General features: G+C 29.9%; 2 protein-coding genes across 4 annotated transcripts; both read right to left on the bottom strand.

Moving 5' to 3' along the window:
- Window positions 1-1,023: 1,023 nt before the first annotated feature.
- On the bottom strand, window positions 1,024-10,418 carry LOC128294068 (lupeol synthase-like). Its single transcript, XM_053029798.1, has 5 exons — window positions 9,989-10,418; window positions 9,593-9,736; window positions 9,320-9,497; window positions 8,291-8,374; window positions 1,024-1,311 (listed from the first exon to the last, which is right to left on the bottom strand). Exons 1-5 carry the CDS (start codon window positions 10,036-10,038, stop codon window positions 1,024-1,026), a joined length of 744 nt encoding a protein of 247 aa, XP_052885758.1. The 5' UTR covers window positions 10,039-10,418.
- Window positions 10,419-11,475: 1,057 nt separating this feature from the next.
- Window positions 11,476-18,066, bottom strand: LOC108484216 (lupeol synthase-like). 3 transcript variants are annotated; one of them, XM_053029428.1, is made up of 17 exons: window positions 17,875-18,066; window positions 17,668-17,757; window positions 17,326-17,523; window positions 17,150-17,234; window positions 16,796-16,962; window positions 16,526-16,714; window positions 16,311-16,424; window positions 15,631-15,750; window positions 15,414-15,536; window positions 15,214-15,312; window positions 14,843-14,899; window positions 14,514-14,560; window positions 13,749-13,892; window positions 13,497-13,674; window positions 12,955-13,035; window positions 12,338-12,421; window positions 11,476-11,827 (listed from the first exon to the last, which is right to left on the bottom strand). In XM_053029428.1, the coding sequence occupies exons 1-17, from the start codon at window positions 18,064-18,066 to the stop codon at window positions 11,699-11,701; spliced, it is 2,097 nt and encodes a 698-aa protein (XP_052885388.1). In that variant the 3' UTR covers window positions 11,476-11,698. The 3 variants fall into 3 exon arrangements, with proteins under 3 accessions (XP_052885388.1, XP_052885389.1, XP_052885390.1); XM_053029429.1 differs by lacking the exon at window positions 12,955-13,035; XM_053029430.1 differs by lacking the exon at window positions 13,749-13,892 and having other exon boundaries at window positions 17,875-18,059.
- Window positions 18,067-26,611: the final 8,545 nt, after the last annotated feature.

Here is a 26,611-nt window from a genome sequence, read left to right as displayed (position 1 = left end):
GAGTGCCACTGTGGCTCTGCATGGTATTCGCATTGGGTGTTTGCGTCGTACCATTTGGGGAATGGGGTTGCATTGGCTTTAGATAGAAGGCGACACTACATGGGCATCGAATAAGCTCGGTACAATTCCTTGTAGGACATCGGGATAGGAGTAAACTGGACTCTTTCCGTGCTAGGCCTTGGGTTGAAGTCCGTCTTGCGAAGCCATGATGGCTGGTAGTCACCATCTTTGGTTGGCTCATGGTGACTGGCTTATTATACATACTCATGTTGTTCACATCGTTCTCTTTCCTTCTCGGGGTTGATCTCTTAGCATTTTCCCCTACTTCAATCCTTCCACATCTTATCGCGTTCTCTATCATTTCTCCAGACATTACTATGTCTGAGAAGCTTTTAGTAGCGCTCCCAAGCATGTGGTTAATGAATGGAGCCTTCAGCGTATTGATAAAGAGCATGGTCGTTTCTTTCTCCAGAAGAGGTGGTTGAACTTGCGTTGCTACCTCTCTCCATCTTTGGGCGTATTGCCTGAAACTCTCATTTTGTTTCTTCTCCATGTTACGTAATGTGACTCTATCGGGGCCATGTACATCACGTGGTTCAGATCGCTTCATGAAAGCCTGCGCTAAATCCCTCCATGAACTGATATGGTTACGGTTGGTTGTACCACCTAGAAGCGGCTCCAACTAGACTTTCTTGGAAACAGTGGATCAATAGTTGGTCATTATTGACATAGCCTGCCATGCGTCTGCAGAGCATAGTGATGTGGGCTTCGGGACAGCTAGTCCCGTTGTATTTCTCAAATTCTGGGGTCTTGAACTTGGGAGGGAGTACCAGGTCTGGAACCAAACTTAATTCCTTAGCGTCGATTCCACCACGATAGTCGGTGTTTTCCATTTCTTTAAATTTTTCTTCCAACCATCTACATCTTTCCTCAAGCTCTCTCGGGAGTTCTACCCTTGTCTTTTCTGCTTCTATTACTTCATCGAGATTGAGGACCACAGGGTTGGTCGGATTATCCCCCGGATTAGAGCCCGAACCAGTCTGATAATTCATCTGTGCTTGAGACACCGGTTTGAAATGGTTGAGGCCTGATAGTGACTGATGGCCTTCTTGGGTACACATCAGGTTGTGTCTGAACGTCCGCTGGGACAAACCCCGGAGGGTAGACGGGATCTTCGTTGTCATCTCCATTATTGATTATGGGGCTTTTCCCTTTTTCTAATCCACCAGCCAATAGACGCATTAATTGATCCATCATACTCCTTTGGGACTCCAGCATCTGGTCCCTTACATCTTGCTGGATTTTGGCCAGCTGTTCTTGCATACGTATTTGTAGTTGATCCTACATCTCTTTTTGCATCTGTTCCAATCTTTCTAACCTTTGATCCATTGCTTTTGTTTTCCCTCTTGTACCGTAACGATGTTCCAGGGTAACTGCCATGATTTTTAGGTTTTCTTGTAAGTTTTAGTGCGTATGATGCAATGTTGATGCATGAATGCAATGAATGAGATGGATGCAAAAACAGCGTTGATTCCAATTCGATTTCATTAGAGTAACTTTTCTAGAAAACAAGTTTCTTTACATAAAATAGATTACATATAAGGCTTGGCCCTGATACTTAAGGCCTTAACCTGTCTAAGAAGCCAAGCTAGCTTTTGGCCTCGATCCGTCTCTGACTCGTATTTTAAACTCAGCATATCGGCTTGTACTGCTAACGTTTGCAAGTGGTCAGCCACTTCTCGTACTTGAGTCAAAGCCTCGCCCATGATGTAGTCCCTACTCCTGACTTGGTCTTGGGATTGATGAAGTTGCTCCTTCCATCGCTCGTTATTTACTTCGAGGAGCTCTATCTGAAGTTCACGATTTTGCGTATTGTTTTGAGTTCCTCTATATTCTTTTTAATTCTTGATTCTATTCGACTAGCTTTCAACTCGATTGCGAGAGTTACTGAGCGATCTTGATATAATAACCTCTCTAACTCGATACGGATCTTTAACCCTTCTTTCTCATTTTGACTTTCTACCAAACTTCTCTTTAGAGCACCTTCTCGAGCTTGAGTATCGCGAAATTTTTCCTCCCATGGTTGGCTTTGCTTTGCTCTTTTCTAACTTCATGTCGCCATTGTTGGGATGTTTTTCCTAACCCAATGGTTCTTATTGATCTCGCACTTCTTATAGTCCGTTTTAAACCTGTCTAAGTCCTCTTGACCTTGTTCTTCCCTTTACGAGTCTTTCGACTTCTAATTTCTGGGCATCGACGTCTAACCCTAACTGCATCTTTTCTTCTTCCAAATGCTCGATCCTTTTTTCTAGCTCTAGACTCTCTCTCTCGAAATCTTGCCTGATGATTTCCAGCTCAGATGGGATTACTTTCAAGTGCTCTTCTACCGACTGAGGATTCCCTTGATCTGATGTAGGGATGTTGTCGTTAATCCTCTGATTCCACCATCGGTCGTACTCAGGAGTAGTCATGGGATTTGCAGCAAACTTCTTCATTTTACGAGTCTGGTTCCAGGCATTTGATATCTCGCGAACTTTCTTTTGTAATTATTCCTGTGAACGTGAACTCGCCTTTGGGCCAACCCGTATGTTGGTGGTGTAAAGCTATGCGGATCTATATTGTCGCAATGCAAGCGAGAGGAGCGTATCCGACGGCTCCCCACACTCCCAACAAGGAACCCAATCAAAATCTCCGCATCGATATAATATTTCATCGGGGACCATCCACGGGCTCTCCATTCAACATCTTCTTCTTGCAGATTTTGGAGAACATCCATCCAATTTTCTTCATTACATCATCTCGCCTCGGTGTAGCCACTAACTCTTTCAATGGAGAGTAATTTTCGAGAAGATACGATATGAGACCTTTTCCACTTTCCAAAATGGTCGTGGAGCCAGGATAGCAAAAGTCATGCACATCCAATAAATCTCCTTCACCGCTTCTTCTACAAGCATTTAATGATCTGAAAGTTTCCGCCAAGATTGCGGGTGCAGTGTGGTTCCTTTATTAAGCTTTGTCAAAAGGTCAACAACGACCTCGTCTACATGCCCCAAAGCCTTGGGAAGATGACCGATCCATAGATGCTTAAGGCGAAGACATCTACCCTTTTTTCACGTCGGGTGCGCTAAGATTAGATCCTCGGGTTTCTCCATGGGATGCATTTACAATCTCCTTTTGTTTGATCCGGGTTGTCACCCATGTTCGCTCATCCCGTGATGTTCATCGTTTTTTGAAAATCTTTGGGGCGTTGGCGGTCCGGTATAAATTCATCTATTTGAATCTTTGGGCAGCGGAGCAAGGTCGTGTATTCTTCTATAGTAGGTACCAAATCTACCTTCCGAAAGTGAAGCAAGCGTAAGCGGAATTCCAATATTGGGCAAGGGCTCAAAGCAGTGCTCGTCTACCTTGACATCGAAGCGATAAGGTAAATCACCGTAATGACAATAGAATAATTGTTTGAACTCGTCGTCCCACGGTTCCATATTTCTTTCAATTCTTGGAGATTATTTTGGGTTACGCTGATCCGAGTGAAATTCCATAGCTCTGACACATACCCCTTGGTAAGACTATCACCTTTCTCTTGTTGTGTTGTCTCAGTCCATACCCGGACAGCCGCGTTGTCTTCTACTTTATCAAAAAACCCCTTTTCCATGATAAGCTATCTATTTAGGAACCGAACACGAATCAACACCTTTTATGATGAAAATGCCATGCAAATACAAATGAAAGTAAAACAAAGCAAGTCGATGGTTTATGCAGTTCAAAGCAAGCGAAGAATAATATATATAGCACTTGCTCGGGTAACCACTAGGATTTCGGAGTGGCTCTACCTAGGGCGGGTTATTAAGGCTCGCTACATGGGGTTTGATTCTAGAATAAGAGTACCTGAACCAGCAGATTCCTCGATCTTCACCCATTATAGGCTCATACAGACCGAGTTCAGTTCAGGGGAATACATTTCCCTATGGCTGCACGGAGATGAAAATCTCACGAAGACATAGATACGGATGTATCCGAAAGCAATCCACTATCCCGCACGGAGGTGAAAACCTCACGAAGGAATAGTTTCGCTCCCACTTAAGAGGTGTGACCACAACGGTCATGCAATGCAATATGCAATACTATTTAAAGAATCGGACCAACGTGGCGGTATTATTTAGACCACAAAATAGGCGATGAAATGCGATGAAAGGATCGTATTTCAAAACCAAATTTTAATTTTCGATAAAAGACAAGAGTTAATCAACTTGTGGCTTGACTCTCTTATAAAAGTCCCCAGTGGAGTCGCCAAGCTGTCGTAACCATTTTTTCTTTTAAAAAAACGGGAATCGACTTGGATTTTAAAAATGAAAATGAAAAAAAAAACTGGAGTCGCCACCAATCTTTTTAGGTGTGATCGGATCATCTTAAGTTAATCATTTTAATAAAAGTTAAGATTTACCTAAACGATAATTTTGGTCTCTGAAAATCGAAAATGGGTTCGAGAGTCGATTCACATACGAGGAAGGATTAGCACCCTCGATACGCCCAAAATTGGTACCTAGTTGATTAATTAGTGTCTTAGTATCGAAAATTAAAAAAAGTTTGAAAGAATTTTAAAATACGATCCTTCTTTATAAAAAGCTCAAGTGTTAAAGACTCTCTCGTCTCAAAATATAAAATGTCACACCCAGTAAGTTAGGACACGACATCTTAAATTTTCGAGAGCGAGCTTGCCTTTTATGAAATCTGTGTATTTCATTAAAAGGGTATTCGATTATTTAGAATAACGAGAGAAGTCGAAACCCAGTAAGTTAGGGTACGTTTTCTCGAATTCTCAAACACCGAATATTGCCTTTATTTCTGAACAAAATTCTTATTTCGAGATGACAAAATATCATACCCGGTAAGTTAGGGCACAACACTTCACATTTTCGAGAATAAGCATTTTTAACTTGTATAATGATTTAAAAAGAATATATTCCGTTATTTAGGTTAAATGAGAAAAGTCGAAACCCAGTAAGTTAGGGCACGATTATCTCGAATTACAAAATACGGAATATCACTTTTATGAAAGGGTTATTTTAATATATATTGAGTAAAAACGTGATTTATAATGAAACATAAATGCTATGGTATTAATATGTATAACGACACAATGATAGATGTGATAGCGTCAAAAAGCAATTAAAAAAATGAAACAATAGTGAAGCTTAGAAATATGTAAATGTAAACACATATGTGAGGGAAATAAAACAATCGAACACGCGAACGAATAAATAAATAAACGAATGTAAGAAAAATAGTAAAATAAATGACAATGGTAATGATAATAATGATAAAAGGTATATACATATATGTATTTAGGTACATACATAATAATAGAAGTAATAAGAAATATATAAGGAAATATATACATACATAATAACAATAATATAATATTAAAGGATACGCATGCGTAGTATATAGAAATGTATACGTAATAAAATTATATAGTATATATATATATTTGTGTATAAAACATAATAAAGGTGAAAATAGGTATAACAAGAATATGGCGTTAAATATATATATACTATGATATTAAAAAATGTGTACATAATATATATATTAGGAATAATAGTAAAAATAACCGTCAAGAATAAATAGGTATAGTAATGGTGTATACATATCGGAATAATAACAATGTGACAAAAAATGAACAATATTACGTAAATATATACGTATATTTTAAAAATGAATACTGATAATATTAAAAGTATGTACGTAAAATATATATAATATATAAAAGAAAAATATATGTATATAATGCTTAAAGAATAGGCACAATGCAATGTTAATATAGGTATATATAATGAGGAGTATAATATATAGATATATATATTTTAAAAGAATACATATGAGGTCATCAAATACATTAACCAAAATAATAATATTAAAACAAATTAATAATACTATATGATATATATGTATATAATACTAAGTAATAATAATAATAATAATACCATGCTAATAAATAAAATATAATAATGATAGCGAGAATGAAATAGAATAGTATGAATAATATTAAGACTAAAATAAAATAATGAGAAAAGTAAAAAAATGGACAAAAGTGAATTAACAATGAAGTTAAGGGAATTTAAAATAAAAGGACCCAATTGAATGCGCGCAAACACGGAGGGACCGTGGAAGCAATTATTCCTTTTGATCGAACGCAGCAGCACCAAGAGAGACTAAATTGGAAAGTGCAATAAATTATAGGGCCAAATTAAAATACAGGAAAACCTGATTGAAAATCATAGAAAAGCGGAAGGACCCAGCAAATTAACCCCTAAGAGCGAAAACACGAGGATCCCGAGTGGAGCGGGTCGGATCGGTCGGGTCGCTTCAAAGCAGCGTCGTTTTGGGTCTTGGCACAGGCACCAAAAGCGGTGCCGTTTTGGTAGGCTATAAAAGCCTAAAACTTCTAAAAATTTCATTTTAGCTGCTAAAGAAAAAAAAAGGGAGAGAGAGGGAGAGGCGATTTCGGCCGGGGACCGATCGCCACGGATCAGCCGAGGCCAGCCGTCTTGTGTTGTTCGACCACCGTACACCTGATGGCGAAAATCGCCTCAGGTATATTTTTTACCTTTTTTTTTGTATTTTTTATATGTTTATAATAAATCGTATTTTTGAGTAAAATAGGTTAAAAGAAAGAAAATAACGATGATAACTAAATGAAATCACCTTGGGCTATTAGATGTTTATTCTCTGTTTGGACTATTTTTGCTCTTGATATTGCTGTGGTCTTCTGCTCTTGCTAGTGTTTAAAATCAAAAATTGCTTTTTATTTTTTTTCCCCCAAAATCCCACGTACATCGTTTTTGATTCGGCCTTAAATAGCCATTACAAATCTTTTTTTTTATATTACATTGTCTCTCTCCTATTGTTGCAGCAGCAAATGGTAGTGGAGCGAGGCGGTGGTGGAGGTGCCACTAGCATTGAGGCGATGGTGGGGGTCGAAAGTATGGTGAAAGTTAAGTATAGGGCGGTGGCTAGGGTTTTTAGGTTTCTTTTTTTTTTGTGTTTGGGTCATGTTATTGGGTTAGGGGTTTGGGCTTGAAATTTGGGTTTTGGGGTTTTGAGTATTGGGCCCAAAATTGGGCTTGTACAAGTAAATAGTTAAATTGTATTTTACTATTTAAAGATGATAAAATTTTAATTTAATTTTTAAAAATTATAAAGAGATAAGTTAATAAATGATAAAATTACATTTTAGCACTTAAAAATACATAACTTAACGACCTTTAACAGTTATAAACTTATAAAATTAAAAGAAACATAAAAACTAAATTACGTTAGAAATAAAAGTACAAAAATTAAAATTAAAATTTAGACATAATAAAAGGACCAAAACTAAACTATTATACTTTTGTTATAATGTGAAAATAGAGTTAGCATACTTACCAAAGGATAGTCTGAGTATGCCAACAATCTCTTGACCTGGTGATAAAAACATTAAATTGTAAACACGAGAGTTTGAGTTCAATCTCAATCAACTGAGTTCAATCTCAATCAACTTTATTTCTCACTCCACAATTAAAAAAAAACAAAAAGAAAGAAAAATATAGTCTTGCTACCTTCCTTTTATATAGTTTATAGATATTAATTAACAAAAGTAAAATTATTAAAAAGATACTCAAACTTTATTAAGAATAAATCAAAAGTTAATGTCTAATAGAGTACAAAATGTAGTTCATAGAATTTTTCTTTTTGAGGGAAGATCTCTTCCTCTTTCTTCTTCCTTCTTCCTTCTCTCAACCCCTTTTAATCAAGTTGTTAAATTATTAAAAGATTATTTTTTCAAAGTAATAAACATTATTTAAGAGTATTTTTACTTTTTACATAAAATTCAGAAAAACACACACATATATTGAAGTTTGAATCCAAGATACTATAACATCTACCCTTCAACCTTAGATTCCAATCAAAGCTACATCGATTTTTATGCGGTTTTCAAGAAACTTATTACATCATTATTTTTACTCGGATCGTAGGTTAACCAATCTATTATACATAATTCTCGATCCATCCTTATGATTCAAAAGCATATATATTTTGAAGGCCAAACATGGTTGCGATACTCACCAAATACCACACAGTGGAAAATCATTTCTATATAATGCATAGTGTAACATACAGTTCCTCATAAAGACTCCACCATTCCCCGCCATTTTCATTTGATCCAAAACCACAAAATTAGTAAATATAATTAAATATTTCTTTTCCTTTCCATTTTTCTAATGATTTATATACAAATATAAAAAGTTACCTTCTGAGGAAAATCACCGTTTGGCAACTGAGAATTTATCAACAATTTTGCAGCTCGATGTCGAGATATAGGATCCCTCTCAGCCTATTTAGTAGCGTATGCATATATCTTATAGTGATTAAGAAAATCAACACACCAATAATTTTAAAATATATAGAATCTTTGTTTTTGGGTACATTAAGTCATAAAATCATTGTTAATTGTACGTAAAGCATGCCTGGCCACTAACAATTAAAGTTATCATTGCTTGTGCAGTATTTACTAAATTCGATTCTTTTTCCTCAATGGGTGTATATACCTTTCATCAAAAACCAACAAAAATAAAAGTATTTATAATTATATGTCATTTACGGAGAGAATTAAGCGTGATATGAGATAATGTGCGATTTAGATAAAATATTGTAGTGGATGAGTCGGTTCTTTTGAAAGTTAGGTAATTAATTTAACTTTCAACAGTATTATCTCTTAGAGAGAATTTTGCCTCTCGTATTCTATTAAGAGTTAGTATATCTTGAGGGCTTGATTCATAGAGTCGAAAGTGTTCACTTGGCGGGTGGCTGTGCGCCCATGTACAAACGAGGCGCTCCCTGCTCTACGAACCAGTCTCTCAAGGCATGTTAGCTCTCAGAAGAGCACGGGAGATAAAACTCTTCCCAAAGACAAAACCTTCTATTGTTGGGGGGTTTTGTTGGCTACTCAAGTAATAACACTTCGAAAATATCTCCCAAATGAACTGATCCACCCTCAACAGATATAAATTTTAAAATTGTATATCAATTTTGATTTAATGCACATGTGATATGTAAACATTTACAAAAATAAATAAATTCAATTCAATTATTTTCATATGGAATAAATTTATTTATTTGTATATGTGTAAAATTGTACTATATTAATATCTGCGTGGTGGAAAGTAAATCATACTTAAAATTTCAGATTAAACAAAAATCTAAATTCATTTATCATATTATATTATACCATCCTTTCAATTAAATGAAGAAAAGAAAACCTTCTTTAAATATTAATTACCTTTTTGGGACAAGAAAGGTAACTCTCTCCCCAGCCACTATCTTCTCTTTGGGTTTTAAGCAAAAAATCAACTCCTTCCCGAATAGCCAAGCAATTTTCGAAGTTCTTCCCAGCAGCTTTAAGACCTAAGAGTGCAAACCATGTCCCATAAAAGAAGCATATTCCCCAACATCCGTACCTATATATAGTTGTATTTTATGTTTGTCAATGTTATGGAGAAATCCCATCAAATTCATGCTTTGAAGAAATGAAAAGGCCTTATTATGTACTTACCAAGAACCATCAGGGTATTGTATATCTTCCATGAACTTTTCAGCTTTTCTGATGCAAATTTCAATCTCTTGTTCTCTATGCCCTGGGTATAATTTCTTGAAAAGAACTAGTGCCTGGATTGAAGATGAAGTGCACTCTACATACCTGGAGTTTACTTTTGTTTTTTTTCTCTCCTTTCATTAATATATAATTTTATAAATTGGTTTCTTTTACATTAGTTAATTAATGAAATTTATTAACGGAAAAGATGAGCTTTTTTCTCATGTTCTTTAACTAGATCCTCTAGAAACTCGACTGGATTCAGCCACTAAAAAAATAATTTAAGGTGAAAGTTATTGATAGCAAATGTAATGACATGTATATAAAGACTAATCCAAATATTGAAATAGTTATTACCTCCCACCAGAATCCACCTCCTGCTGGCTCCCAACCTGAGAAACCACCATTTTTACTCTGCAATCATTAGAACAAACTTAAAACAAGATATTTATCATTTTAAGGACAAATTATAACGTGCATTCTATGCTCTTTTGGATATAATTAATCGGGAAAGTTTTATTTAAACTATTAAGGAAATTTTAAGATTCATAATCAACTTGCATTAAAACCAATCAAATTAATTAGAACCAAATCCCCAACATTACTCCATGGAGAAAAGGCTTGTCCTCAAGGTTGAAGTCAGAATCTTGTAGATTTACTCAACCTAGTTCTTTCATAGTTTCAGTTTCTAGTTTTACGTTGGTTAAATGTTCAAATTGGGTCCATCCTTTTTAAGGATTGTTCATATAAGAATTAAACTTTTCAAAATCATTATTTAAAGGGTTTAACATTTACAAAAATGCTTAAATGAAAGTCAAACCTTTCAAAATGGTTAAATAAGGGTCAAATCTATTTTAAAGTACGGACTTCTTAAATATTGTATATCAAATTTAAAATTATGTTTTTATTACATTTTTAAGCAATATTTGATTTATCTATTATGTATTTTATTCTAAACATGTTAGCATTCTCCTAATTTTAATTACAAATTAAGTTAAAAACGTAAAAAATCTTTATTCAAGCGCTTTTATAAATGTTAAATTCTTTTTACGAATAACTCTTAAAAATTTAGACCCGAATCATTTACATTGATGTCTAGCAGAATATGGTTCATCACAATTATAAATAAGCCCTTCTCCCTTCTCTCTGCATTTCTTCCCTTGATATTTTTTAATAAAAGGGGTAGATTAGTTTATTGAATATGCTTTAGTAGTTCCCCTTAACATATCCCTAGCCTCGTTACCTTTATAGGTATTTCTAGCATGTAGCATTTGGTGTTTGAACTCAAGCTCTAGCAAGTTTAGTAGCCATGGCTAAATTAGAGGGTTTTTTTTTTGCATTTGAACATCAAATTAATCTAAATCACCCAACCTAATTAAAAATAACTTAACTAATTTATCTAAAATTATTAATAAATCTCTACTGTTCCTATCTATTTTTGAATAACCAAATCTTCTAAAAGAAGGATAAATAATTAATTATGAAACCCTAACCAATACGCCCCTCCAATTTCATTTGATAGTACTAGAGTTGCTACTCCTAGCATGTGGAAGGCTGCTAACCTTACTTTATTGGCTCATTAGTGCATAGATAATATCATAGCAAACTATACTAATGAATTAGGAATGTTTTAATTGAACTAATATTTTTTAAAATATCATAGCTAAGCCTACTTGTAGGAGAACTTCAGCTCAAGAGGCATCTTCTCATACTTCTAAGTAGCCTTGACAATCTTATCATTTTGCAGAAATAAAATTTGAAATATCAGAGATCAATAAGGGAGATTAAGCTTACTAAAATATTTATAAAAGTCAAAGATGAAATAAACTAAAATACAATGAAAATGTAAAAATTATATATATTGTACTATTTTATTAGAAAAATTATTTGGTACATTGTCAGGTTGACAAGTGTCCTATAAGATATAGTAAAATATTAAAAAAAATATTTACAAAAAACGAAATACATGTCAATTTTTAAGACTATATGTGAAATAAAAAAATACACTACTAATATACTAAATACTCACACATTTTATTATATATAATATTCTTATAGATTTTTTTTTTATTCAAAAGATACATATTTTGAAGGTGAAACATGGTTGCGATACTCAGCCAAAGCCCACAGTGGGAAAATGTTCCTATATAATGCATAGTGTAGCATACAGTTCCTCATGAAAACTCCAGCTAGTCCCTGCCATTTTTCATTTGATCCAAAAATTACATCATCACAAAAATATTATATATATACATATATATTTCCTAGTAATAGTATTATGAAAGTCTTTGTATTAAGAGTCAGATTATATTTTGTTCCAGTTACTCAAAAAATAGATAAATTAATTTCTATAGATTAGACCAAAGAACAAATTGTTCCTTTATTGTTAAAAGTTTTATCAATTTCTACTGTTAAAAACTGACGTGGCTGATAAAATAACTAAACAATTACATGCCATGTATATTTCATTCTAACTTACAGGGACCAATTTTTAATAATAGAAATAGATGAAATTTATAACAGAAAGATTAGTTTATTCCTTGATCTAATATATAAAGACTAACTTACTATATTTTTTTAATAACAAGGCAAAATACAATCTAACTCCTAATACAAAAGCCTGGTTATCACTTTTATCCCATTTCCTTTCCCTTTTCTCTTAATGGTGTATACATAAAGAAGCAGGTACACCATAAAGAAACCTACCTGCTGGGGAAAATCACCATTTGGTAGCTGAGAATTTATCAACAATTTTGCAGCTCGATGCAAAGGTGTAGGATCCCTCTCAGCCTATTTAGTAACATATGGTTATATGTATAGTGATAAAGAAAATCAACGTAGCAATAAATTTAAGGTTAGAATATATATATAGTTTTGGAATAATGCTAAATTTCACCTTCAAAACATTAATTTGTTAATGATGTTGACATGGTAATTTACATTTATTTTGTGTTGACATAATATCGTTTATCTTATATGTCGGGCCAACAAATAATTTAAAATTTATAAAAGTATTTGAAAAAAATCTAAATTCAAAAAGTATATAAAAGTTCATTTTTTAAATAGCATGAAGTATATGCGAATTGAATTGCAATGCTAGTTGTCATGTTTAAAAATTTAATATTTTAGTTAATATTTTCGTTAAAAAATAATTTAACTATTTTTGAAATATTGATGGTCAAATTCGATTTTTATTTTAAAAGATTGAGGCCAAATTTAATTAAAAAGATAATAATAATCAAATTAAAAATAATGTATAAGCCTTTCTTTATTTGGGCACATTAGGATTATAATATAAAATGACAATTGTAAGCAGAGCATACCTGACCACTAATAATTAAACCCATCAAAGCCTGTGCAGTATTTACCAAATTCGATTCTTTTCCGTCGATGGGTGTGTATACCTTTTATCAACAAGGACCAAAAAAAGTATTTATATAATTAAATATATATGAAAGTAAAAATATATTGTTCGTCCTTATATTTTGACAAAATTTGAGGTTTTATCTCTGTATTTAAAATGATACAAATTAAAGCTCAATTTTTTTATTTAAAAATTTCAGTCTAGTTAAGTCAAAAAAAAAAATTCAGTCTAATCATTAAAATCACAAGTATTTTTCTGTCAAATTTTGTCAACTTGAAATTTTGATTAGTCTATCCTCAATGATGTGTTATATGATCGACAGAAAATAAACATGTTAAATTAATAAATTTTGGCATGAATTGGCAACAACGATAATGATTGGACTAGGATTTTAAATTGTAAAAGTAAGAGGATAAAATCTCAAATTTTATACAAATACAGGGACTAATAGATAATTTCACCATATGAACAAAAAGGAAATTTATATTAAATATTAATTACCTTATTGGGACAAGAAAGGTGACTCTCTCCCCAACCACTATCTTCTCTTTGGGTTTTAAGCAAAAAATCAACTCCTTTCCTAATAGCCAAGCAATTTTCGAAGTTCTTCCCAGCAGCTTTAAGACCTGATAGTGCAAACCATGTCCCATAAATGAAGCAAATTCCCCAATTTCCATACCTACACACGCACACACAGATATATAGGAATTATATATCCATCCCATCAAATTTCATGTTTTATTAAGTACTTACCAAGAACCATCAGAGTATTGTATATCTTCAATGAACTTTGCAGCTTTCCTGATGCAAATTTCAATCTCTTTTTTTCTATGCTCTGGGTATAATTTATTGAAAAGAACAAGTGCTTGGATTGAAGATGAAGTGCACTCTACATACCTGGAATTTACAATTTCTTTTTCTTTTGTTTTCATTGATTTAAAAATATATAAACGGGCTTCCAATTACATTGAATGGCTAATGAAATTAATTGGTAAAAAATACTTCTCCAGTCCGTCTCAATTTCGATATTGAGTAAATTGGTCCCTCTTAAAAAATCGGAGTAATTTAATCCCTATCAATTTTGAAAGTGAACAATTAAAGATAATTAATCACAGCGTTAATATTTTTCATCAATTTTACTGATATAATAACAAATTTAGCTCTCATAATTTACACATTGTATCAATTTGATCATGATTTAACAAACTTAACTTGTGATCCTTTTTGTAAATGTGTAAATATTGATACTAAATTTGTTGAATTTTAAAATTAAGATCAAATTAACAAAATATATAAATATCGATGGTTAAATTTTGTTATTATACCAATCAGATTTTTACATAATTGACTAAAGACATTAACACCGTGATTAGTTATCTTTAATCGCTCACTTTCAAAATTGTTGGAGATTAAATTACTCTAATTTTTTTTTTAAAAGTTCAATTTGTTCAATATTAAAATTAAGAAAACTAAATAGCTCTTTTCACCAAATAAAAGGAAAAGAAAAACGAATCTTACTCATATTCTTTGACTAGATCCTCAAGAAACTCAACTGGATTTAACCACTGAAAAGATAATTCAAGGTGAAGAATTGCTCTTAGTTAATTGGTAATAAATTTACATACACACATGCACCTGAGTAAAGACAAGTGCAAGCAGTGATGTTGGCCTCTTAAAAATGCTAACTCAGATATATATTTCTTAAAAATTTTATGAAATCATAAATTAATATAATAATAAATTTATATTCTAGTCTTTAAGATTTCATCGTTTATTTTTTATCTCTAAAATAATTTTCTGCCTTCGACTTTCTAAAAAATTGGTACAAATATTAAATTAATTATTACCTCCCACCAGAATCCACCTCCTACTGGTTCCCAAGCTGAAAAACCTCCATTTTTGCTCTGCAATAATTTGTATCATAGAATATACTTAAGACCAAGATGTTTATCATATAAGGACAAATTAAAATAATTTGACATTAATATATCTTTATTATATGATATGATATGTACTAATTAATTATTGGTATTCAGCGGGTAGGTATGAGTTTTGGCCTCGAAAAATGATAAATTTACTATAAAAACTCTTTCAATTTTGTCAAATCATAAATTAATATGATGGTAAAATCATATTTTATCTTACAAAATTTATTATTTATTTCTAGTTCTCTAAAATAATTTTCTAGTTCCGTCAGTATTTGGATTACAATCTATACCTGTAAAGATAGAAGAACATTGACAGCATCATAGACATGCTCTCTTTCCATTTTCTCACCTACCATTTCAGGTGCCATCATTGAAAAATATAGGCAACACTGCAAAAACAATTAACAGGCTTTTAAGCAATAATTTCCAATTGCAAATTTGTTTCAAAATCAAAATGCATTGTGTTTAATTGTAATTAAAACAAAATTACCTTTAAACTTTCTGCAGTACAATCAGAAACTTGCCATCCATGATCACGATCAGAGAACGTCCATGATCCTTTAGAAATGTGTCTAAACATTTTTTTAAAATCTCCTGGAGGATCATCCCTAACCTTAAAATTTTCAACCAAATCTTTCAACCATCAATTCTAAGTAGAAGGTTGGAGAAATTAAAATAGAGGTGAATAAGAAACCTAAACATTAAACCTGTGAGTTCTTTAAGAAACTATGCCCCTTCATCAATGTAGGTCCAATTTCATTAGATAAATTGCTAGCAAGCATAGCTTGGAGAACCAGACTAGCATCCCAAACTTGACTTCCAAAGCTCTGCATGGTGAAATATTGAAAATATACAGTAAAAAGATCTCTATGATTTCTTTTAATTTTGATATTAAGTAAATTGATTCTTTTTTTTTTAAAAAATTCAAAATAAATTAAGTTTGATCAATTTCGAAAATGAACAACTAAGGATAATTAATCACAACTTTAATATTTTTCGTCAATTGTACAAATATTCTATTAGTATAATAACAAATTTAGCCCGCAACATTTACACATCCTGACAACATTTTATGCCGAATATATAAATTTCGAGGGATAAATTTGTTATCATACCGATCAGAATTATGTACAATTGACAAGAAACATTGACACCATGATTAATTGTCCTTAATTGCTCACTTTCAAAATTTACTAAATTTTAAGAGTTAAAGTTGTCATTATACCAACAAAAATATGTACAATTAACAAAAATATTAATATTGTGATTAATTATTATTAATTGTTGATTCTCGAAATTAATAGGGACTAAATTACTTTAATTATTTTTAGAGAGAAATTAATTAAATATGGAAAGTTTATTTATAGTGTTTTTATAATTAGCAAACCTGCATCTTTATTCCATCTTCTCCAACCCAAACATAGTCATCAACCCTAGAAAGATGCTTCTTAAAGTGAATTCCATTTGGATCTTCAACCCAACAAGCTAGCATACATAAAGGCTGCCCAATGTATTATCAAATTTTAATTAGTTAAATAATTAACAATCACTATATATATATATATAAAATATTCAAAATCTATTCTAATTGAATTAGGTTACCTTTTCCACACATCCAATAGTAATATATTTACTACTTTCGTCTTCATAATGAATGAGATCCATTGTTACTTTAAGAGCTTTTTCTCGTAACTTATTAAAGGGCCAACAATTAAGGAGAGGCTCTGAAAATATGTAAAGACTATCCCAAAGCAATATTTGAAGCCATGTATGAGGGTAATAAAGATCTTCCTGCATGCCATGTATAAAACATTTTTTCATTTACATTTTAATTATAAATATTGTGTCATACATTATGATTATAAATTTTACCTTTGCACATAAATGCCGCTTTGTACTCCAATCGATTTCATTATATGGTTCAATGTGGAGTTCTTCTCTTAATTGTGAAATTAGAGGTGTGATTGGACCCACAAATTTTCTTCCGTACAAATACGACATTGGCATGTACGTTACTCGACAGTAACAAAACATCTTTGCTGCATTAGAATATCATCATCGTTAATATATACAATTAACTCTGCATATCTTATGTTGTATTCCGATTTAATATCTAAATAATAAAATTCAAAATGATTCAATATTAAAATGATCCGAATTCTAAAATTTTAATACTCAAAATTATACATACTTTGACTTAACCACAAACAAATAAATATTGCAAACCTGGATGAATGGGAAAATAAGAAGGAAAGAGCCAAAATTCTGGAGGCATTGGTTGGCAACCTGACCATTCATAAACACCGAGTATCTACAACCAAATTAAATAGAAATATATATTTAATATAAAAAGAATTAAGTTTGATGGTAAATCTCGTTGTAAAAAAAAAAAGATGACATACTGAAAGCCAAGTCTTCCCCCAAGAAGAAATGGTAGTGACACCCCCACGATCAAGAATCCATTTTCGGCCTCTCTCACAAGCATTATTAAGGCCACCATCAGGTCCTACTCCCAATAAACGCATACAAATGTAGTTGAGAGCTGTGCAAAACATTGTGCTGTGACCCCCTATGTATAATCCCCATCCTCCATCCTCATTCTGCCATGCAAATCCAAGTTTTAATATTTATTAATACTAGTCCACTATTTAATGCATATACACCTAATCATATGTCATATATACTCAAATGAAGAACAAAGATACCCTTCATTTATTTAGGAAAAACAAAATCAAATTTATAACCTGATGGCAGTAAATATAACGGAGAATTTCTTTGCGATGTTCTGATGAGAACATGGTATTGAGATGCCCTGTGATATATAAAGACATGACCTGCAAAGATTAGGATAAGATTTGCATAAAAATTTGTGATCTTCAGCAAGGCAAATTAGAAGAAATATATAAATAGATATATAATATGAATAAATGGAAAGGAATAAGAGGAATGACCAAAGGAGCAGAAAAAAACATAGGGCCAGAATTCTCAGCTGGCCAGTGGCCATGTATTGATTGTAGAGCTGAAATTAAGTGCACACTTCTGTTCACTGCTGCTTTTGTAGCTTCATGTGTCACTTCTTCACCATCCTCTATTTTCGGTTGGGGAATGGTTTGTTTCATCTTTTTCTCTTTTAGAAACTGCATTCAACAAACATGATTTAGCTATATTGAGTCTTTCTAGGTATTTTCCATCCAATCTTTAGTATGTGAATTGATTGAGAAAATAAAAAGAAAGATACATTTTATCGTTATATATATAATTGTATCCCCTCAAAAATTTAGATATTTAATTTGTTAAATTTTACTATAATTAACTATTTGTTTAAGTGGTTAAGTGATTTGTGTGTGTTTGAAGTTATAGGCTTTTGAGCTTTTGACTTAAGTTTAATTTCCGCGCAAGTTTTGACAAGAATGAGTTTGTTAATTTACTGGTCTCATATTTTCTGTCGTTTGCATGGTAGAGTTCGAAGTAAATTTAAATTCTGAGGGAATCTGAGTAGTTATTAAAAGGGATTATATTGTTCCTTTATTAAACTAAAATTAATTTCTTTTCCAAAATTCCCACGTTCTGTTGCTTTATTCCAACCTTAATCTCATATTTGTTTTTCTTTTATTAGTTTTCTTTCTTTCTTTCTCTCTTTCTTTCCAACCGCAGTTTGCTAGTTCCATGGTTCTTGTTCTTTTACTTTTATGTTCTTTGGTTGGTTTCATACTTATCTTGTGCCGTCCAACACTTAGTTCTTCTCATTTTTCTTTTGCAATTCTAATCGTCATCGAGGTGAGATCATACTATCTATTTATCGCATAAATGCTTTTAAGTTTCTTCTGTGGTAAGTGGCTGCTCTTTTTCGTTAGTTGTGGGTTAAAGGTTTCGTTTATTAATTGTTTGAGTTTTTAAGTAAAGTTGGCAAGATGGTTAGTTCTCCGACGACCTAGAAACTAAGAAGTTAATTTGGGGATTTAGGTCGAAATTTTTCATTGTAACTTTGTTATTAGAAATGTCAATCTTAATGAATTGATTTTGGAAAATAGTTTGATTGGTGATTTAGTTGACGCTAGAGGTGTGCATGGGCGGGAGGCCTGGCCCGGCCCGGCCCGAAGACCCGCTCGAAAATTGAGAGGTTTTGGGTAAAAATATAGGCCCGAAAAATGAGCTTTGACAAAAAAAGAGGCCTGTTTAAAAAACGGGCCGGGCCTCGGGTAAGATTTTTTTAGCCCGAGCCCAGCCCGACCCGGCTCGATTTTAATATTAAATTATTTTTAAAATTTTTTTATTTTTAATTTTAAGTAACTTTAGTACTTTTACTTTACTATTTTTGTTATTTTTAATGTTATTTTGATATTGTAAAAATTTTGTTATTAATATAATTTGGTTCTTAATTTAGTTCTAATTTGTTTCAATTTTTCAATTTTAATATAATTATTTTTTATTATATTTTTAATCTATGTATTATTTTAAGAATTATTTTAGTCTCATTTTTTATTTATTTTTTGTTTTAATATTTGTTTTTATGTTTTTAAATGTATTTAATTTATTATATTTTAAAGTTTTTTATTTAATAAAAAAAGCAAAAAAAATTAATATGGCCGGGCCAGGCTCGGGCCTACCATTTTTTCTTGGGCCGGGTTTGGACAAATTTCTAGGCCCATATTTCGGGCCGGGCCAGGCTCGGGCCTTGAAAGAGGGTTAAATTTTTTTATGGGCCCGGCCCGACCCAGCCCATGCAGACCTCTAGTTGACGCTTTAGGTTTGGGATTTCACATAGTAGTACTTGTATCAAAATTTGTCAAGGTGTGATGAAAACCCGAAAAAATAGCGAATGGTGAAAGTTGAAATCAAAAACTGAAATCTAAATTTTTTTATTCTCCTAATGATTTGACAACTAGACTACAAATATTATGAAAAGTGTCATACCGACACTAAGTGCTGTGTAGGTTGGATGAGTATTTAATACCCTATATGGTGTGCTGAAATCATCGAAGATAGTGTGTAGTAGATAGAGATAGGATTAAAAATCTACAATTGATATGTTCTGATATTGTTTCTATTTATGAGATATGTCTGAAATGATATTTGTTGATTGTATTATATGCAACACACTGAGCTTCGAAGCTCACCCTATGTTTGTTTGACTTTCAAGCAATCCTCAGACTTAGGTAGATCGGTGTGACAGGAGCTCGATTAAATATTTTTTAATTATTTATGTTATTTTTAATTTGATTTATGATGTTTTGGTTTTGATGGACTATTCTGAATGTTTTTGGGACTGTTTTGATTTTTGAATTTTACTTTCTTTTTAAACGGTTTGAACCTCTTCAAAATTACACTTATTTTGACTGCAAAATATCGAAATTTCTAAAAACAAATTGTATTTTCCAAAACCCTTACTAAATAAGAAATTCGCCGCAAAAATAAGAGATTTCATAAGAATTTATACGCAATAACTTAAGGATTTTATAATGAAAAAGTGTTTGCGTAAATAAATGAGAATCAGATTTATCGAAAATATTTTTGGAATAATAAACGAATTAAGGTAACATCTTCAGATCTAGTCATAACATTTAGGTCGAGTTTAAGGTGTTACAATCTTAAATTTTACAACTGATTTTTTTAATCAAATTATCCCAAGTATTCTCAAGATTTCTCAAAACCTAGTCCCTAAGTTTAGGCAAACTGACCAAGATATTAAATTACTGATTAGTCTAATTTATTATTTAGAAAAGAAATTTGATAATTTAAAGGATTTTTAATCATATGCTTTTATATGCTTAATTAGAGTTTAAAATTTAATTTTCTATAATCAAACAAATTGTTACTATTTAATTAAAATTATTTATTCAAGTGAACTTGAAATTTTAAATAACTCAAATTATTTAACTTGAAATTTAAAAAATCCATTTTTAAAATAGAGTTAGTTTTTGCTTACCCTTCACCATGATGTAACCCAATAGTTACCACTAAGTAGAAATTTTTTTAATGAAATAGAGTAAAAAAAATCAAAATGCTAATAATTTTAAATTTTAATTTTCCATCTAACTAAATATGATAAAATAATATACATGATGATATCGAATTTTTTTAATGAAATAGAGTAAAAAAATCAAAATGCTAACACTTTTAAATTATTTATTAGTTTCAATGGCATGTGCCATGCACATGATGTTATCTGATAAACTAATTTAATTATTTTCACAAAATATAATTAAAATCATTTTTATTATATTCTATTAATTAATAAAAATTGATAAAATTTTATTAATTAATTCGATGTATTTTTAAATTAGATATTGACCTATAATTAGTTTTCAATATAGACATATACCAGTAATTATTTAGTAAATTGCTAGTGAAAATTTTAACTTCACAAGCGAGATTAAAAGTTTACTTTGTGTCCTTAAGCTGTATCTAAAATATTAGTAAATAAATAGATAAACATGAAATAAAATCTTAACTCCACTAATGAAATTAAAAATATTATAATGTTGATTATATATGTAAAAATATGTAAGTTAAGAAGAGCACTAACTATTGTTTTGAGTTGTATAGTATGTTTGTTAAAATTCTTATCAAATGCCCATTTAACACAATTTAAACTACGTTATCTCTTCACATATTTTATAATTAGAAAAATAGAGCATTAATTGTTATCTATAATAAGTTAGAAAAATATATTAATGTGAATCACTTTTTAAAATTTATTGGTAATATGTTGTTTCTTAATTATTTGTATTAGTGTAGTCTCAATACTGTTATATTTTTTATATGTTGAACTGTTGCTTTTTGCAGCTTCGTCGATTAGTCATGAGTTGTGAGTTTTATTACTCTATTATGTTTATAATCAATTGATTGAATTAAAAAAGATTTATATCTATATATCTATAAAAGGAAGGTTCGGAACTTCCTTTTGTACTTTGTTGACAAGTTACATATCCATCATGATATTTTTTAATATTTTTGATAAATGGTTAATTTTAATCCCTTTAATATATATAAATTTAAAATTTAGTTTTTATACTTTAATTTTTAACATAATTTAGTCTTTATATTTTTATAATATTAGTTAAAATAGTTAATATCTTTAATTTTTATTAAAATATTATGTAATTATATATAATTTGAATACCTTAAACGTTTTATTGAATAAAATGAGAATTCCCATTCCTTTTAGATTTGCATCGCATTTCTTATAGTATTAAATAATGGCCAAATTTTAATTTTGGCCCATAAACTATACTAAAACTTGAGATTTAGTCTATATAATTTAATTTTTGATATAATTTGGTGCCTAAACAATTAATACTATAACTATTTCAATCAAAATGTTCACATCAACTTTTTTTTACGAACACTATTCCAACAAAAAATTATCATAAAGAATTGAATGGATTTTTTTAAAAATAAAAACTCATGATCAATGTTTTCAATGTTATTTCTATCAGTACATGATTATCGAATGAATTTTCTTTTCAATTTCAAAATACCACACCAAATAATTTAGTAAAAAATTTTAACAATGGTTACAATTGAACCTCAAATTTAAATTCAAAAAGTAAAGGACTCCTAAAATGAAAACAAAGACTAAATTTTAAATATAGAAAATATATAAAGACTTAGAACATATTTTAACCTTCAAACTTTTAATTTGTGAAAATAAATAATCAACTAACGTAAAATTTGTAGCTGAGAATGGCAATGTTGATTATTAATCTTAAGGTAAATTATAATACAAAAGTTAGGATAAATTAATATCATATAACATCAATTTCAAGATAATTTATTTAGTAATTGCTAATTCCAGTAATTTAATAATTTACATGTTTAGGTATATTTTAATTGTGTTGACAATTCTCGCAGGAAGTCTAGATGTTCCTCTATTTGGTTATTTTGTTTCTACACATTTAATTTTGATTTGATCCCATTTGATGATTATTTTTGCTTTTCAAAGAAAACTTTTCAGTTCATTTAATTCATTTTAGTCCTCCTGCAGTTTGCAGCTAGCAATACTTTTCTGGAACTTTTCCAAGGCTTTGGTATTATTCACCATTTTTTAGACTTTGATGTTTGATGTTCCATTTTTATTCTCAATAAATTATATATGTAATTTATCTTTAAATTATTATGACTTAAAATTTATAATGACTTTCTTCAAATTTATTTTAATTTAATTTTAAATATACTCTAGATATTAATACATAGAATTACTCTCTTCAATATTTGATTATTTGATTCGAATATATATTATTTAAAATTATATTTATAAATTTTAAAAATTATTATTTAATATTTTATTGCTAATGCAGGAAGACGTGAGTTTAAGTGCGTTGAAACATATTATTTTAGAAAGAAACTATAGATAATTTTAAACATTGAATTAATAAGATTGTTTATCATTAACAAACCAAAATTGATATTGTAATTATGTTTTAAACAATATCTCGTCATTTGATTCACGAATAATCAATAAAATTGTAACATTTTCTTTATAAAATAACCTTATTATTAAAAAGTCAAAATAAACGCATTACAACCCAATTATGCATTAGAAATCTATCGAACTTGAATACATATAAATTTAATTGAGTTTAAGTTTAAATTTAAATACAAAATTTGATAAATAAGTTTAATAGAGCTTGAACTGAAGATCGATCGAATATTAGTTTATATTTAGAGTCAAGCTCGAGTTTAAAAAAAAATTCAATTAAAGTTTTTAAGTTTTGAGTTAAAAACAAATAATGTTTTAATTTAAATCATAAAATTAAATATCAATCTTATTCTTCACCAAACATATCTACAACTTTTCCAAGTGAAAAGAAAGTTTAATGAAATAGTATCACTTCAATAACTCTTTTTAACAAAATCAAATAGAAACAGAATGATAACGAGATAACTATATTTTCTTCGTGATTAATCCTATTTTTAGATTAATTTATTGTTAAATCGTGGCAAAATGATATACCTGCAATCGCCAGAGAAGATCAGAACTAGGCTGAACATTGAACCGATTGCTGTAGAAGTTAAGACGAGCTTCTTCAACCTCAGCTCGTTCTTCATCTGTGCCTGCATTTGGATCAAACTCCCATGTTTGTCTTCCCAGAAAATTATTGGTACTCTGAAGGTAAGGATCATGGCCACCTTCCCTATCTTAAGCCTCCACATTTTCTCCCTTTATTTATTCTTTCACTACTAATTCAAGAATGGAACTGTAAGTGATAGTGATCAGTTTATCACTAAATAATTTAGTGGTTCGTAGTTAAATGGAAAAAGTAGGAATGAAAATATGGTTACCATTTGATGATAAAAACCTCCCCCTTATATATAGACTTTAAGGCAAACTGCTGCTTGCCATTATTGAATACGACAATTTTTATTTATATTTATATTTAATTATTTAAAATACTATTTATTATTCTTTAAAATCAACCCCTACATAATTTATTAATCAAAATTAATATTTGATTTAAATTTTGGTTTAATTTTATACTTAAATAACAATTTTGTTATTGATATATTCACCTACATAATTTTAGTTAATAATAAAATTAATTAATTTAAATTTATAAATAATATATATCTTTCAAATAATCTTATTTAAAAATTTTAAATATTTAATATTTTATAAAAATTAAATTTAAAATAATTAATATGGCTTTATTTTTTATAGTTTAAATTTATTACTTTTATTAAACTCGTGCACAGTAGAGTGTGTAATTTATGTATTTTAAATATTTAAATTTATTATTTATTGATATTATTCAAATAATGTATTATGTAGGAACGAGGGGTTTACTTACTTAGAAAACAAAAATTAGCTAAAATAGTACTGAAATTGTAACCATAATTTCAACCACAAAATTAAAAGTACAAGAAAAAAAGTCAAACTAAAAGTGCAAAAAAATTAAATATCACAACGAGATTGAATAGATGTTTTTAATAAAAGTCTTGATCAGTATTTTTAATATTACTTTTATTATTATATGATTATCGAGTAAATTTTTGTAATTTTAAAATATCATACTAAAAATTTAATAAAATAATTTTAATAATAATAATAACTGAATCTCAAATTTTAAATCTAAAAAATAAAAGTCTATATTACTAAAAAACAGTGACTAAATTTCAAGTATAAAAATTATATAAAAATTTAAAATATATTTTAACCTTTAAAATTTTAACACATAACTATACTAGTTATTTTAATTTAGAATAAATTGATATCATATAAAATCTATTTCAAAATATTTATTAAAAATTCCTAATTCGAGTATTTTACTAATTTGGGCATATTTTTGTTTATTTTTGTATGATTTGATGATTGTTTTTGCTTTTCAAAGAAAACTTTTCAGTGCATTTAATTCATATTAATCCTCCTGCAGTTTACAGCTAGCAATAATTTCCTGGAACTTTTTCCAAGGTTTTGGTATTATTCACTATTTTCAGACTTTGACGTTTGATGTTCCATTTTTTCTCAATAAATTATATCTAAGTTATCTTTAAATTATTTTGGACTTTAAATTTTCTTTAGATTTATTTTAATTTAATTTTAAATATACTCTACATATTAATACATACCACTGCTCTCGTCAATATTTAATTATCAGTATAGTTTATTGGAATATATTACTTATAACTATATTATATTTATAAATTTTAAAAATTATTATTTAACATATTCGATTGAATTTTAGCTCAATTAATAAGGGTATTGTTGTCAATGTAGGAGGACGTGAGTTTAAATACATTAGAGTGCATTATCTTCCTATTTATGGATTGAGAAGAAACTATAAGTAGTTTTGAACATTATGTTAAAAAACAGATATCATCATAACCTATAATGAGATTTTTAAATAAAAAAGTTATGTATCATTAACGAACCAAAAATTGATATTCTAATTATTTTTGAAACACTATATCATCTTTTGATTTATGAATAATAATAAAATTGTAACATTTTCTTATAAAATAACCTTATTATTAAAAAACAAAATAACGAACACATTATAATCCAAGAATACGTATTATAAATTCATCGAACTTAAATAAATATAAGTTTAATCGAATTTAAACTTAAGTACGAAACTTGATATACAAGTTTAATAAAACTTAAACTCAAGTTCAAATAATTCAATTATATTAAAGCGAACTTCACCCTTAAAATAAATATTCAACTAAAGTTATAAATTTTGAGTTAAAATAAATAATATTTTAATTGAAATCATAAAATTAAGAAATTGAATATCAATTTTCTTCCTCACCAAACATATCTATAACTTTGTGAAAAGATAGCTTGATGAAATAGTATCACTTCAATAACTATATTTTCTTCAAGATTAATATTTTATACTTTTTATTATATCAAGGCAAAACGATATACCTGTAATTGCCAAAGGAGATCAAAACTAGGCTAACATTGAATCGATTATTGTAGAAATTAAGACGAACTTCTTCAACCTCAGCTCGTTCTTCGTCTGTGCCTGCATTTGGATCAAACTCCCAATTTCTCTTCCCAAAAAATTGTTGGTACTGTGAAGTATCATTGCCACCTTCCCCCATCTTAAGCCTCCACATTTTCTCCTTTTATTTATTCTTTCACTATCAATTCAAGTGTAACACTCTAAACTCGGTATAAAAGGTTAGACCAAATTCCAAATGTCATATTGATCACCGAAGTGATCGTAGGTAAATTTTTAC

The sequence above is a fragment of the Gossypium arboreum genome, chromosome 6, assembly GCF_025698485.1.
Source record: "Gossypium arboreum isolate Shixiya-1 chromosome 6, ASM2569848v2, whole genome shotgun sequence".
NCBI lineage: Eukaryota > Viridiplantae > Streptophyta > Magnoliopsida > Malvales > Malvaceae > Gossypium > Gossypium arboreum.
This window is presented reverse-complemented; position numbering and strand designations above follow the sequence as displayed.